General features: G+C 39.1%; 1 protein-coding gene and 1 long non-coding RNA gene across 6 annotated transcripts in view; one reads left to right on the top strand and one right to left on the bottom strand.

Moving 5' to 3' along the window:
- LOC139985688 (uncharacterized) overlaps positions 1–16,942 on the top strand; it is a 123,235-nt gene that overhangs the window by 76,787 nt on the left and 29,506 nt on the right. For all 5 annotated transcript variants that reach the window (XM_072000305.1, XM_072000307.1, XM_072000306.1 and 2 more), the window contains exon 3: positions 14,263–14,565. In XM_072000305.1, the coding sequence (XP_071856406.1) occupies positions 14,263–14,565 (303 nt within the window). The remainder of the gene's footprint in view (positions 1–14,262; positions 14,566–16,942) is intronic.
- LOC139985722 (uncharacterized) lies at positions 10,086–14,269 on the bottom strand. Its single transcript, XR_011799480.1, has 2 exons — positions 12,564–14,269; positions 10,086–10,446 (listed from the first exon to the last, which is right to left on the bottom strand). It is a non-coding gene; the product is annotated as an uncharacterized lncRNA (long non-coding RNA).

Genomic DNA, 16,942 nt, shown 5'->3' with positions numbered 1-16,942 from the left:
TTTATCCAATTACGTATGATCCATTTTCTACTTTTGAGATTTTTGGGACAACCTAATATTTTGAGAGCTTCGTCGACGGATAGAAATATGCTGTGGCACAGTATTTTATTTTTGCAAAATAGTATACCGTACTTGCTCGCTTCTCTCTGACAATGTCATCCAAGTAATTTGCTGGTCCACGAAATTTGTCGTATTTTAATCACTCTGATAAATACAGTAAAGCGTAGGTCACCGATGACGATGATCACAAAGGAAGTTAATTCACGTGTTTCTTGAAAGGAGTTAAAAAATTTCTCAAAGGATAAAATCGTGCTTGAATTTTTTCTTCGCCAAGGAGATAATATGTTACAGGTGTACGTAAATTTTGCAACATTGTGTTTTATATTTCTCTACTTCTTCTTTTTTCTTTTTTTTTTGTAAAGAGCAAAGTCTGTATTAACGCGTCTACTGTCAGCAATAAATCGTGTATAACGTTCTTATAATAATGTTTTATGTTTAATACTATGTAGAATTTGTGACTGACTGTATCCATCTATATGTTCATCTTTTTCTATTCCCTTTCTTGTCTCTCGACTGTCCATGCTCGTTCCGCGTGCTTCATGAAACGGCCACGAATAGTTTCGCCGAGTTTCGAATTAAAGTTTACGTCGTCTCGTGCAATACCTCGGAAAATTTCCCTCTACGGTATAATTAAATCGTCGGTTTAAAATATCGTTGTTGTACCAGGCATTACAATTACACTACCGGTATTATACATCGACCATCATATTCGTTCTTTCCTTTGCTGCCCCTTCGCCTTCCTATTTTAAGTATCTTCTTCGCATTAACAAGAGAATTCTGAGAAATAGCAGTTTCGACGAAGAATAGCAGAGACGAAGAGAACGTTACCGTATCTCGTTACCAGCTGTACTTTAATCTTCACCTTTCCGTTCCTTTTTTTTCTATCTTTTTTTTTCTTTTTTTTTTTAGTACTCATTCGAAATATAAGAAAAGTGAAAAGATTAGGATCGTTATAGGAGCACATTTTTAATGAAATTTAATCGTGCGACGATTTATTGCAAAGTTTATGATAACTTTCTCCCTGTCTCGCTGCTCGTTTTATATCCCGTCGTTCGTTTCCAATTTGCCTATTTTCTTCTATCACCGTCAAAGTTTTTCCATATATTTCGTCTATGACATTCCGTTCGTATTAGATTATCCATAGGTATCCGCGTATAGAAAGATATATATGGGACGTATAACTTTCCTCCATCATCATCTATACGCTTCATTCATAATATATTACCTTATATAGTATTTAATATTTATAATATCATTTTAATTAAATTACACGTAACTTAATTACAGGTAATTTGATTACAGATATACTCGCGTCTGTAAAGACATAGGACGCATAACTTTTCCGCCTAATTGAACGAAGTATTATTTTATATCGATCTTCGATCCTACATTATTCTCGTGTTAATATTTCTTTGGCGTCGATTGTCCTTCGTGGATATAACGCGAACAACCGAACCATCCTTGCCCTCCGTTGACATTTATCCTATTTCGAGTTGCTTCCTTTCAACGTCACCGACACGCACGGCTCCTCTCCTCTACGATCGTCGATCGTGCGTTTCGACGAAAACAGGACCTCGATGTGAGAAATAAGTTTCAAGGAAAGCGTTATTAAATACTTACAAGTAACGATAATTCTCTGAAATTCTACGGTATTTATCGTTCTACGTACGGTAGTTACAAGTTAATTACGTGTTTAGAAAGCCGATGCGTTCTCGACTTCGATGATTGTTAAAAATATTCCGCAGAAGTCAACATTTCCAATAATATTTTCCCATACGTGTTTATAATATTTATAAAGTAATAATAAGTAATATTTTCCCGCTGTATTCCTTTAATTTTTGAGATATTCGCAAAAATTTCTGACACGGATACAGCAACGATAGGTTATGTTCGGCCATTTCGCTCGATCTTTATTCGTATAAACTACGAACCATATTTCGAGCGTTTTCCTCTTTCCGAAAGACGTATTATTTAGCAAAATCTAACTAGCAAATCTCTCTCTCTATCTATCTATCTATCTCTCTCTCTCTCTCTCGCTAATAAGCACGTAGGTCTAGCTGACGTGACGTTGAAACGTATGAAAAAAAAGAAGATAAGAGTTAGGTTCCAGTTGGTTGTTATTTTGTAGAACTCGCCGCGTCGAAAGGCGATCGACAACCAACCAATATCGACACTACGCTGTCACGGATGATGTACAATTATGGACAGAATTCACTGTAGTGGTACCGACAGTTTTTTGCCGATACATGTCTCGAAAATTAAGAGAGTTCGGCGGTTCTGCGTGTAGGAAAAAGTTGTTCAAAATGATGATTCCAGATTTAAAAAATTATCGAAATGGAGAAGGCTGCGTCGGCTTTCTAAATACGTAATTACCAAATTGTGTACAGTGGCGGATAGAAGACAGTTGAAGATTTATACGCTATAAATCTTGGTAACTTTGTTTTAAAAATTTCTATCATGTTGGTCATCTATATCTAGTATATATTATATTTATTTATTATTCTTACTGAAAATAACAATGCATTTCGTAAAATTACGATATATAATTACTTTATAGGAATTCCTTTTTGTCCGCTACTATATTTCCTTCGTAGTATCACCTGTCGTAGTAGATACGTGTATCGTGTAATAACCAAAGGGAAAAAGATAATTTTAATTGTAGGTTAGTCGAAATCGTTTTGCATAAAATAAATAAATAAATATATATATAGTTACAACGATGTCATTTATCGACATTATTGACAACGTTATTAAACGTTGATTTTTGCATTATTACAGTTCTTAAACGTTGATTTGCATAATTTGTCGTAATTCCGTTAGCGTCGAAAGATGCAACGATAAAACGTTCGAACGTATATACGCGTTTCACAGAAAAATGAGAGCCTAGTTTCGGGAAGTGAATTGTTGCACGGGACGCGGCGATACGCGACTGTTCTCTGCTCATCGCGATTTACGTCGCCTCGCATTACCAAACCGTGCGTATCGTTTCATTTTCCATGGTGTCGTTGGTCGTTTCCATTGCGTCATATTTTTATCATATTGTTAATTATCCGTCGGTTCCCTGGCATTCTCATTGTTGTTTCTGCGCGAATCTGTACACGCAAAGTGGTGCAACAAAGGCGGCAAGAAAGCAGCCGGGAAACGCGTACGAATCGAACAATGGTTCTGGCGCAAAGAGTTAACGCATTTCGTACAAAACGTACAGAGAAGAAAAAAATAGGTGTTTCTTCACGCGTCTTTTGAAATAACTGCACCTGCAATCGTTCCACGTGGAAATTACGCCATTCATCTCCCTCTCCGTTTCTTCTCTTCTTACCCTTTCCCTCGTCGTTTTCCTCGCGAACCTACACAACATCTCTTCAACTTCTCTTTTCTCGCGTGTTTCCTTGCCTTCGTCTTTCCTTCACAGCAAGGAACGATTTAATCGGGACGTCGAATCGGTCGTTTAAATCGTTTCTGCTATACGTTACGAACTTTATCGCAGCATCTTGCAGCTATACGATTTTGATTAAATCGAATTAGCCATAGGACAAATTTCATATAAAAATATCTCTTATTCTTTACTCGAGAACGATTCGAAACTTGATAGGCGATATTAGGCGATCGCACGTACGATATACCATTCCGTTAAATAATCGTAATTTTCTACCATCTATTGCGATGTAGCGTTATTATTCCATTCGTATAGAGGATCTCTATTGTTTGCGAGGAAAAACGTGAGCTCGGAAAGGTTTAAGACTTATCCGACACCGCCATACATCGGCCCCCTTCGTCGCTGTGTCTCCTCCTAACTCTTGGTTCGTCTAGGCCGAAGAAGAGAAACCCTTGTTCAACGGCTGCCGAGAACTCTCCAACCTAGAACCTCGCGTCACGCTCGCATTTTCTCGCAGATACACGAAAGCTCCCTCCCTCCCTTTTTCTCGTCGGTCTGGGTACGTTCTCCGCGCGACTTCCCTTTCGTTCTCCCCTATTCGTCTGCGGTTCTTCCCTGGCGGAGTCGAACGCGAGAACGACGACGGTTTTTCTTATGGTGCCTCGTTGGCCTCGCCTTGTCGTCGCGATTATTTCTTAACGGTTTGTCCGTATCGATCGATGCTAGTAATAGCATGCAATTTAATAATATACGACCGATGACTTTGTATTGTTACAGCGTGTCTCGTAAGTATTAGTAGTCTGAGGATATTTATGCAAATTCATATTTTTGTAGAGACAATTAAATAAGAAGAAACCAGACGAGCAATTGTTTTACGTGGCAAATACGATGTATCGAGTATTTGGATGTTTCGTATTATTTTACGTACTACGTGCGTACTGTCCATTCTCGCGGCTCTAAATTTTTCATAAATACATAGAAACCCGTAGTCCAGCGATGTCAGTGTTTAAACGGTGAATTTTTCTTAGTTGATTCGGTTCGAATCGTTGTGGAAGAAAGAAAGTTCGTGGATTCGTGCGTTATAACAGCATTCGTACGTAGATTACAGTACAATGGATTCTTTCTTTCAGCGGTTATTAACTTTTAATCGATAAAAAGAGATTAATCGTTCTCTGAAAAAGACGCGAGACTTTACTTCGTGTTGTCGACACCGAAAGATAAAGCTGTAAATACTCGGAGCAAATTTTTAGCATTAGAAGTACGAAATTTTATTTAGCAGAAATAGATAGCAATTTCTAGCATGGCAAATAACAAATTTTATCGAAACGTGACTCATTATAGACGGTACATGGACGATGGTGTGTATGGTGAATCGTAACTTGAAACTATCCGTTTTTAAATCAAATCTCATGCAAAATATTTCATTTATTTACACTTCGGATATACCGCAACATCCTGCGTTCGTTTCATATACTAACACGTTGGTTGCCATAATAGACGTCGGTAATCTACGCTTCGCTAGATTTATCAAAACGAATGAAAATAAGATAAATTTTATGGACTAACAGATTTTTAATAAGACGAACAATCTGGATAACATTGTCAAAAATAAATGCGCAAATAAAAAATAATAATAATTAAATGTTTAATATATTTCAATGTACCACAGCTCCGAAGGCATGATCTATAAAATTCGCTAGACGATCAACGTGTTGAACAATGATCGTAGATCGTGCGAAATTAACGAACACGCAGGAAAAGTTCTGCGATTTTATTCAGCCAGCCAAGCGCGTACGTCTTTTCCTCGCCATTTTTGTCGCGTGATCGACACGCACGAACCACGCACGACTTGACTTTCTTCGCGATGCGATGCAAAGAAGCATAAACCGACTAGTCGTGTCGCATCACAGCAAAAAATAGACGCGGTGAAGTTTCTACCGATCTACCCGACTACCGTTACTTCTCATTCTTCTGCCTTCCTCTCGTCTCCTCTCTTCTTCCTCGTCGAACCCAACGATATCCTCCTCTATGACCTGTTTGAAATGACGCTTTCGAGAACATTTCTGTGATCCTGCATCCTTCTTTTGTTTCTTCATCTCCATCTTTTAGGTTTCGCGTTACCTCGAGAACAGCGATGTATTCTGAAAATTCCTCTTGTTCGTTCACCGTCGTTACGTATCTTCGTCTTTCGAAGGTTCGACCATCTGTCGAGTTCCAGCAGGTTTAGAGACAAGTTCGACGGTTTTTACACCTGTTAAGTATTTACCTTACTATTCTAAATATACGACCGTCTTCCATTACTTATTTCCATGCCAGTTTTTGTTATTAGACCGCGCACTTTTATACATTTATGGGAAATTTCGAAGCAGCAATGCCCACAATACGTATAATACGTAAAAAGTAAAAAATATCCAAAGTAAACGAAGTCTCTGCATAGATTGCATTTCCTTCACTGCGATTATGAAAATATAAATTTGCATAAAAATCTGCGGTCTGCTTATCACGTCGTATACAAGAGTCCTTATGTTAGTTACAGGTATCGACACACGTATAACAACGTCGATTGCAACAAAGAAACTTAAAAGCAGCGATACAGAAGAAATATAAAGTATTTCGAGGACTGAATATTTCGTTGTTGGAAAATACAGTTTTTATAGTATAGCATCGTGAGAAGAAAAAGATGTTTAATTGAATTAAGGGAAAGAAACGTTTTTATACGATGTGTTTGATAGACTAACATTTTCAAAACTAGCCCACAGGCTCGCTTAAAGGTGATCGTGTCGAGTCAAATGTTCAAATATCACGAAATTCATTTTATTCGTCTTTTGCAAATAACGTGAACATATAATGACACGATCTAAAAATACCATTTGACATTCTTAAAATCATACAATCATGTACATAATAAATATGCATATGCATGACAAAGCGTGCCATCAACTTGCATTACAGGATCCTTTAATATACAGCTTGTTTAAATGAATTATAAATAAGATGCACACTGATATATGACGCTGCTGGATCGTTTATGATACACTGGACTTGTCTGATTTGCATGTGATATACGACGTATAAATGCAATTCACGATACCTTTAGAAGACGGATAGTTGTTCGTTAAAAAACCAATCGAAAGAAATTCGAAACAAAGTCATTTGTAGTTTCGATATCAATCTTTTGTCTGAATTTAATAAGATCTCTGTACCATCTATGTTACGCTACACATTGTACCATTTATCGATAACAAACTCGTCTTTCCGATATCTATAGAAATCTGCTGACGTTACGTAAGAACGATAGGGAGGGTGTTAATGCATCGATCGATATCGCGATAAAATGATAGGCACGTATTAATCGGACGATTTGAATATTTCGTTTTGAAAGTATTCGAAGGAAATTATATTACGCAATCGGAAATCGGTTCGTTATATGGAAATGTATTTCGGTAGATCTCATTCGACTTGATGTATTAACGTAACTAAAAATATGCTGGACAATAGGTCGGTATTTTTTGACCGAAATATCTTCAAAGGTTTCTATTGTACTGGAAATTCTACGTTCTATAGAGGCGTAGCCTTCGTTCGTTTAACTAACTGAATAAAGGACTGTTTACATTATCGACTGATCATCGAGCGAATGATAATCGTCGTTATAAAAAATTAACACGAAAAATAAACGAACAAAACCGATAATAAACGGAGACTTCGTGTAATGTACATAATAATATAACTGGAAGCATCACGGAAAGTAAATGAACGCACGCATCCGCTGAATGCAAATGCTAAGACAACGAAGAGAGGAATCGACGGTTGTGGCGTACGAGTACGGAGCAGAGGTTGGCACCGCGACAACGACTAGATACATCGCAGTCGTGCACTGTACGTGCAAATGTCTCCTTCAGCCTTTCATTCTCGTCCGGACTGCGTATCTGCATTAAAATAACGGCACCTCGGCTACGACACAGCCGGCAGTCGCCTAACGTGACTCTACGACTTCGACCTCGAACCCACGCGGCCTCGTAGTCGACGGCCGCTTGCTTCTCTCTCGTTTCTTATATTAGAATAGGAGAGCAGATAACGCGTGAATTATTACCGCGATTGCATTCGTACCGATCCTCGTGCGTCTCGTTGCCCTCTGTCTCGCTACTCGTATTACAAAAGACTCCGTGTATCCGAGAGAGCCGATCGAAAAGGAAAAAGAAGTTTCTCATACGCGGTGCATGCTCTCGATGATCGCTTACCAAAGGAACGCTTTCGTTTCACGACATTCTAGAATATACGTGATCATCGACAATAGTAGAATGCCACGTTCTGTCGTAATAATCCATCCTTTATGATCTTCGCTTATGTAGATACGTAAATAGCTACTATTTAAATAATAACAACTTATTATATTATTTAAATAATAGTTATAGTATTGTATATTCAAATAGTAATTAGTATGCGACGCATTTAACCTAATACAACGGTTGTTTTCGACGGTCGAGCTATGTACATACGTATCTAATGGGAATATCGAGTAACCCGGTTCAACGATTCTGTATCACGTACAATAAAAAATAATCGCTCGATCAAAATGTTTAATGCAAACTCAAACTCGGATTCTGTTCGCGCGATTGGTATTACCGATTCGACCATTCACGTTGTTCGCTGACTGGCATGTACGTGTTCTATGTAATGTAATGTTGTATCTAATGTACGTATTCAAAAATAGCAGCCTTGGGTGACGTAATAAAATTTGCCATATTATAGTAAAAACTAACCAGGAAATTATATTTTCATTATGTTAATCTTGTGAACGGGATATTCAGATTGTTGGCGACGAAAAAGTTTACAACACAGTCTCGAGAATTCATTGTCGTCGAGGGATTATTTATCACGCTCTGTATATAGGCATCTGCCTGTTACAGGTTTAAGGCCGACGATAATTTTACTTATAAACTGCAAGTTACGCCATTCCTTATCGTATATGGAATAGACGCATTCATTGGGTAATAGTGGCGAGTAACCCTGTTACAGAATTCCGATGAAATTCTTTCTCTCTCATCGTCCAAGCAGAAATATTACCGAATAACGTACAAAATTTAAAAGATCAATTAACGTATTACGTTGCTTATTGTCAGCAGGTGAAAAAATTTGCAAATAAAACAATTTTACTAAACGAGACAAATGTCGTGCAACGTTTCTAGTAATTGCGTTGTTCGTGTTTAACGATAAAAAAAAATAAACAGTAATTTATTATAATGTGCATGGGCTATGGATCGTTCCAAGTAACGAAAAATAAAGAAAATAGCGTTATTGAAAGGCGAAATACTTGACCCGCAGAAATTATTCAATCGTTTTAAAAAATAACTCGTCGAATGGTAAACACGTCGCATCGATATCAAAGCGCGTATAAAAACAATCGATAGATGAAAAAAGGAAGAAAAGGATGGGTTGACACGATGCAGTGTGAGGAGCGAGGACGATCGCGCGTAGATTCACCGCACCGTAACTACAGAATTTCGTTGGCGAGTCGTGTCGCGTACTCGCTGCCCTTTCGTTCTTTCCATGGCTCCCCTCCCGCGTTTCGTCGCCCCTGGCCTCGCGTGCTCTCTATCCTGCTTTTCCCCTGCACCTGGATCACGTTGCATTGTTCGGCCTGGCAGCGGATATACAGAAGCGAAATGGCAGCAGGAGAACCCCGAAAGAAAGAAGATCCAGAAGAAAAGGAGCAAGAAGGAACGAGCCATTGAACGAAGAAAAACGAACAGGCTGGGAGACAGCGGAGAGATGGACGTGGAAGATTGGGAGGGGCGGAAGGTGGTAGGGTGTGCACGGAGAAAAGACAAAGATAGACAGACAGACAGAGAACGAGAGAAAAAGCAGGAAGAGCGCGGGGGCTAGAGAGGTGTTTTTCTTCCAAAGGGGACTTTGCACGCTCGTCTCGCTAGCGGCGGTGGTGGCGGCGGCGACGGCGACGGCACGACGCCGTGTAGGAATCGGCCCGCGCACGCTTCTGGAGAGGGGACAAACGAGTTGTCAGTGTACCTCGAGAGAGTCGGGGTTGTGGTGGCAGTGACGATGCCAGAGAAGGGAGAAGGAAGGGAAGGAGCGGTAGTAAGCCGATAGGGGAGTGGAATGGAACGGTTGGTTTAAGGGGCAGGGGAAACTTGGGACACGATAGGAGGAAGGGATAGAATCGAGTGGAAACGTGGTAGGGTGCTCTCAGCAGGAGGAGAAGGGCGTCAGCTGCGTAGAGGCAGCTGTAGCGGGGCCAAGGGGCAAGGGAAGCGGTTGGAACGAGGAGAGCTGAGTCATAGCACTGTTGCCACGTCCTCGCCGGCCTCGTTGATGCGTCCCAACGCTGCTGCTTGCGACGTTTGCGGCTTATGTCAGTGTCGTCTGCCTAGAATGGTACTGTTGGAAGACTTTCCGTGCCTTCCACACGTACGTTCAATAGACGTGGCAGACTTGACGCTCGAGTATAGTCGTCAACGAACAGAACCAGAAAAAAAACGGAGATCAAGAAAGATTCCATAGGTTATGCACAATGTTCAACCACGCTGTTTCGTTTATTCTGGCATTCTAACTATTCGTACATTTGATACATTTGATATGAAACTAGCAGCGTTATTAGAAATGCGATAGAATTAAATTCGAAATGGCTAAGGAATAATTTAAATAATTTGCATTTATTTTGTAACGATTAGAAGATTTCAATGACTTAGAAAAAGTTCTGACTGTACTAACGTGCTCGTAGTAGTAGGCAACATTTTTTATTCGATTCGGTGTTAGACCCAAGGCAGAATCACGGCGGGGCAAGAGGGGAACGGGAAAAAGTCGAGGAACAAAAGCCTTCTTTTCTTTGTTGTTATCCTGTAGTGGCCGTTCTGCATTGTACTCCTTTTTATTCTTGCCATTCTTCACGGAATCGTAGAACCTCCGTGTATTGTTAGATCGACACACTCACGGCGCTTGGAATTCCGAGATCTGGCGAAATATAAAGAATTCCAACCCGTAGACCTGCTTTTCTTCTACAACGCATGTTCTTTGTTAACTTGCTGGATACGCATGAAAACACTTATTGTTTATCAATGAAATAGGTATTATACTTAATATAAGTATATTATATGTTAACAATCGGAACATGGAACGTTCGTTCACACCTTGTTTCCAGTGATGAATATTTGATCCATAAATTTTACTATAGGATTTTCAAGATTAATCGATTCGTAGAATCGGAATTTTACCTTCTTCTTTTCTCTCTTTCTCTTGCCCATGCGTGCATACACACACACACACATACACATACACACAACCTAGGATCTCTTAACCGTGGACCGATGTATTGATTTCCTGTACATCTCTCATTTCAAACATAGAAGGATAAACGATCATCCGAGTAGATGCCATGAGCGAGTCTTGAGATTCGGTTTCTCAGAAGAGAACCTTTTTTCCCCATCGTACATGGAATGCAACGTAACACAAATAACGATATTTCCCTCGGCCGAGGAAATCGTCGATGCCGAGAAATTCACTGTTGTTTCAGGCCCCCCCAAAAATTGTGTATCATCGTTCTTATTAAATAACCAATAGCGATATAATGAAATCCTAGAAGCGGATCACTGAAAGATTGGGAACTTTGTAAACCGATGAACGTCACACACTCCAGGCATTCTACGGAATTATCACTATTTTTCTCCCTGGGCACGGTGAACGTTTATATTCCATTCGTAGACTTGTTCGAATATTGTTAAACGAGTCAGATACGAGCGGATTTATCGGTGTTTTACAGAGTCGTGTACCACACATCGATATGGATAGAAAATATGACTCTGACCTAGAGACTTGAAATTTATGGAAAGTCATGCTAATGTTTTCACATAGAACTCTCGCTGTACTTTGGCGGCTACGGAAAGAAGAAACGAAGGAATCGAGTCTGGGAGCGAGTCTGCCGAAGTAAAATTCCTCGACAAGCACAACGCGAGCGGGGATTCTAGAGGAGAATATGGATACGGTTTGCGGCTCGCTAGCCAGCCAGCCAGCCAGCCAGCCAGCCACCGTGGCACTTGCTTCTCCACCCTTCCCCCCTTTCTCCTCCTCTTCCTCCTTCTCCTCTGGCCTTCTATCTTATTTCTTCTTCTCTCGTCACTCCCCTCTCACCCGCTTTCACTCATGTGTGTCAAAGAAAAGGACGTTTGCCGTGGTATGTGTGCGCACCAGAGAGACTTTACAGTGCTACTTCAGCGCGATTGTATTCACGTACATGCGCGCGCATCCGTTTCTCGCATGAGAATGTGTTGGAGAGGAAAAGAAGAGGGGAGATCGAACAAGAACTGGGTGGGATGGAAGTCTCAGAGGCACGATGCACAGACCACGATTGCTTCTCTTTTGTAAAATGTCATGCAGAATAACGCCCGATAATGATATTGCGAATTGATCTGTCTGTCGCTTTTCACTCGATTCGTTTTGTTTCTTTTTGTCCACTTCATCCGTCGATAGAATTACACCCATAATGGTTACGTTTGATACTGTAGAAAAGGGACGAAATTTCGAAATAAACACTCCACATATATCACACATTAAACGATCCGTGAATATTCGAATTAGAAAAACGTGTACCCTCGGTTGGTATTACATTTTCGAAGAATAAACACGCAAAATATGGAATAGAAATGACTCGTTTCGAGAGTCACTTGCAAACATCGCTACCGCGGCTGCCATTTTGTAAAGTCTTCCAAACGATGCGTACGCTGCGATACTACAACTTGTACGAGATTAATCCAAAAATTAGTTTCTGACGAATCGTTTTTAAAATGAATCCCGAAACGAAGTAATATCGTATTACACACGACTTAACCTTGCCTCCCGATACGATCAAAAAATTTTCGAAACAATTGAGAAAACGAGGAGTATCGAAACCCGTTATACGAAAGATACGCGTGATCTTTTCTCGCTGTCGAATCACACGCATATGGAAGAGTGACCGACCACGCCCCATTCGGAACGATCCGACATATCACGATGTAAAAATCGCTTGAATAGAATAAAAAAGGAGTCCTTTCAGTATTCCCGTTTGAAAAAACATGTTCACCGTTCCTTGATTTCGTAACGGTCTAGTAAATATTCTGCGCAGTTAATCCAAACGTACTTTAGCGTCGATGATGTGTCGTTCGATTCTCGCGCATTTTCTCTCTCGCGTTATTACTGGCGCCTGTGAGCGTGAAGAACAAACAACGGATTATTGTGATATGCATTTTCCGTTGATATAAGTATTAGAAGCTGCGTTTATGGTCCAGGAAAAAAAACAAAAGCTTCCTTCGAAAGAACGCACAAGGAAATACGTGCGACTCACGCGAGATTAGACGAACAACTCCCCGAGATACTCCGAAACCGTTGAAGTCTTTGCGCTTGCGCGTAATATTCTTCTCCCAATCGACCTATCAAGACGCTCGACTCCCCACTCCAATTCAGTAGCCCTACCTCACCTAGTAAGTCCGTTTCTGCTACTCTCGAGCTTTTCTGTACACAGGGTGTGCCAGAAACAACTTTAGCTGTTTGTTTTCTTTAATTTCGCCGAAATTCAATATCTCCGTTCTTTATAAGGTGAAAACAAAACGCAGTGTCTTTAAGTCTACCGACTCGAAATTGCAATCGAGCAAAATAAAAGAGTTATACCGTAGTCATTCTTCGAAATGAATATACTTATCCTCTGAATCCGTTGAAAAAAGTAATTTACCCACGGAACTGCTGCGCAGTTGCCGGTACTATGAAATAGATTATGTCAAATTCTGAAGCGTGAATATCGGAAATTTCAGTTATCGTAGGAAATTTACGTTAGTTCGAAATTGAACTTGATTTCGTCATATTTTCACGTTTTCTTTGATTCGCCTATATGTATATCGCCTTGTCGATTCATTTGCTGAACTCGAAATATTCGATGCGAAGTATCCGTAAAAATATTTTACCTATAGCGGCCTAAGTACAGCGAGACAAGAATTGGATTAAAATTTTATTTCATTTTGCAATTTTTATCATAAGTATCAGTCAATATCAGCATATATCTATCTTTTTTCCTCGATTTCATTTTTGCTCGCGTGAGTTCGAGGGCAAAAGAAAAAAGTTTCCAGGGATGAAGTATTATCTCTTATCTCTTCCTCTTTGAAATCGTAAACGATCCTAATGAGTTCATTTTGCGTTGTTGATGGAATTACCTTACTATATTTTGCATTATCATATTATAAAAGCTGTAACGTTTATAAAACTTATATCCTTGACGAATTGTAGATTAAATATTAAACCTCGGACTAGTTTTATTTCGTTCTATATTCATAGTTTACTTTACCAACTTTTCTTCGGTACTTGCTATTGTTATACAGTATACGAACATTACCTATACATTCTTATATTAAAGAAAAATATTATTTTATGAAATTGTTATTTTTTATTATTTTTTTTATCGCTTACTGTGCACACCTGAACAAAGATCACATCAGTGCACTTTAGACCTGGAAGGCTTACTACCCCTTCCTTCTTGGTTTATTTATTTTATCAGTTTTCACGTAGTACTTAATATTCATCGGGTTTCAAGTATATGTTCTTCTTGATAATATTAACACATCAAAATACTTTAACGAAAAAGCCTAGTTAAAGAAATGTATATCTTATAATATAAAACATAGCAGGATAGGCCCCTCAGGTTCAACGTGTCTTAATTCCGCATTAATTGTTGATGTAGGTTGTCCGAATTGTTGGTGCGTAGTACATACATGCTTTACTTGGTATTTCACAATTAAAATGGTTGCCAATGAATATCTAAATAAATAATGAGTTATCTGGAATGTTTACAGGTATGGACGCGTGCAGAGCGTCAAGCTGCTGCCGCGGGGCGAAGAGTGCCCTGTGGATGGAGGTTCCGGTGGTTCCCTCGGAGAAGGTAACGAGGGTGGTTCCGGTTCCACTTCTGGGAGCGGTGGTAGTGGCGCGGGCAACGGTACCTCAGGCAACACCGGGGGTGCCTCCGCGACGGTGGCGTTCATGGATATCAAGTCCGCAGCGAAGGCCCACGCGACTGAACATACCTTGGACGAACGAGCCCTTACCACACAATACTACGAACCACAGCATCTTCAGCACAGGTTTCCCTCGCACGGGTAATTATCATATTGCTCTATATCCAATATGTTCGTAAGTTTGCCAAGTTCGTAGCTTTGAAATCATAGTGAGAAAGTGTAATTAAATATAATATTTTTTCTCGAAAGTAAACGAAATTTCAATTACGAAAGACCAACGATCGATAGTCGTGATATAAACGATACGAGTTGCATTATGTGAGAGTAGGTAACACTTTGTAGCCTAAACTTAACTGATACTTGACGATAGATTGTCTTTATCTTCATATTTTCTTCATGGGATAAATCTCAAACTTCGAAATTCATCAAAATTTGGATAACCAAATCAGTATAAGTATCAGTTTGTATGCTACGATGTTACGTTAGTCCCTTGAGTTATAAGAAATAAACATTTTCATAAGAATTGTAAAAAGTTCGCAAGCTGAAGCAGTCGAATAATTTGGTTGCTAAAATGACACGTATAAATGTTGGTTTTTGCGATGAGTCACGCCGAGAGAATTAATTAAATCGCGCGTCACAGGAAGCAGGTAAAACGACATTGAAATGTCGTTACGGACGAACGGCTGTTCCATTATCTCTTACTTCTAACAAAATTCACGTACAGTCTGCGCGTATTCATTACGATTCTCTGTCCGTTCTAATCTCGCGCCGCATCCCTTCATTTTACGGCTTGGTACTATTGTTGGATTTATGCGTTGTGTCGTCTCCATTTATCAATATGTACAATCACTTTACATGTTATGTACTCTTTTATATGATATATTGCACAATGCATTAAAACATAATATGCAGAATAATAAACTATGAGATTTTCATCTTAGGTGTATTCACTCCATTCAGGCTTCTTTCCGCTAGTTATAGATTTATTTGAAAAGTGTACGCGATAATAAAAAGCACGTCATTCCACGCGAACATTGTCGCGTGTATCTTAACCTCTTGCAATGTTGCGGTCAAGGTTGACGTCACGTTGTGTTTCATAATATTTACTTTTTGTTTCGACTTAAATACTACTACTAAGTTGGAAAGTTGATGAAAGAAAAGTAGACTTGGTCGGATTTTCGTCTAACTTGTCAATTTTGAAATATTTTCCGTGTACGATAATAGTTAGATTTTAATTAAATCGAATAATTTACCGAAAAAAGGTTTTTAATAAGATCTAGACGAGCAATTTTTTATGAGAATTATCTTGATAATAAACACAAATTTCAGAAAATTACGAACGGAACTTGCAAAGACGACAAGTCTATAATCGATAAGAAACTTAATTTCCTGAATTGTTCGTGCATCCATTTTCTGACATAAAACGACTTTAACAACGTTCTCCACGAAGTGGGACAAATCGAACGTCTTTAATTTAATAAATCAATAAAATATTCCGTCGTTTCCAATAGTAGTTTCGAAGATATATTCGCACGCGTTTTGAATGGATTCGGATGAAATCGAAATAACCGAACACGCGTTAAACGCACAAAAGACAATGGAATAGCGCGATGAAATTTATCTCCGCGTTCGAATTGTTCGTTTAATAATGAGTTTCATAAATTAGTGGAATTCTTAAAACGCACTCGTGTTCCTGTATGTATCATACATGCAATATATATATATATATATTCAAAGATGAAACGGTACAGCAAACTCGTTCGAACAATTTTCGTTATCAACAAGGAGAGCAATTTATCCACGCTCACGACCTATAATCTAATTAATATATCGATATAATACCGATAAAGTTGTTTGTTTTTTTTTTAAATAGCTGATCGTATTCATGTTTCTCCACGCTACGATATAATAAATAATATCGAAACCTACCACTGAATTTATTTATGAACATATTATGCGCATTATACGAAACTTTTTGAAATTTCGTTAGCTCTATGACGATATACGACTATTATGACCATAACAGCGAAATTTGAAATTAATCTGAAAATGCACGTAAGATTTGCAAGATATTTATTGCAAGCAAGCAGTCAGTGAAGAATTAGTACAACATGAATAATAGTCTTAAACATGCAATTAATACTAAAGATAGGTTCACTACATATTTTGGCTTAGTAATATACTGAATAGTTGATGGCGCAAATATTTTGATGATCTTTGCAAAGTGTAATTTCTATGTACTTCTCCAGATCCGTTTCCAGTTTTACCAATATAATCATGATAGCGCGTCGCGCTACAGTGCTAATGGAATCTCAAAATGTTTCCTATAATATGCGCATAAAAAGTTTCTAAGAGTGTTTGAATACTTTGAGTCACTGTATATATCGATAGCGGTCGTCACAAGCTACAGCTACGCGTGTCACGAAATATCGCGTTCGTGGAAATAAACCGACCGATAATCGATTGGCGGAGGCCGGTTATCGTATTATTGTTCGCTGGCACATTGACGCGTTTCGAT

This window comes from Bombus fervidus, chromosome 3 (genome assembly GCF_041682495.2).
Source record: "Bombus fervidus isolate BK054 chromosome 3, iyBomFerv1, whole genome shotgun sequence".
In the NCBI taxonomy this organism is placed as follows: domain Eukaryota; kingdom Metazoa; phylum Arthropoda; class Insecta; order Hymenoptera; family Apidae; genus Bombus; species Bombus fervidus.
Note: the sequence above shows the minus strand (reverse complement) of the source record. Positions and strands in the feature narration are given on the sequence as shown.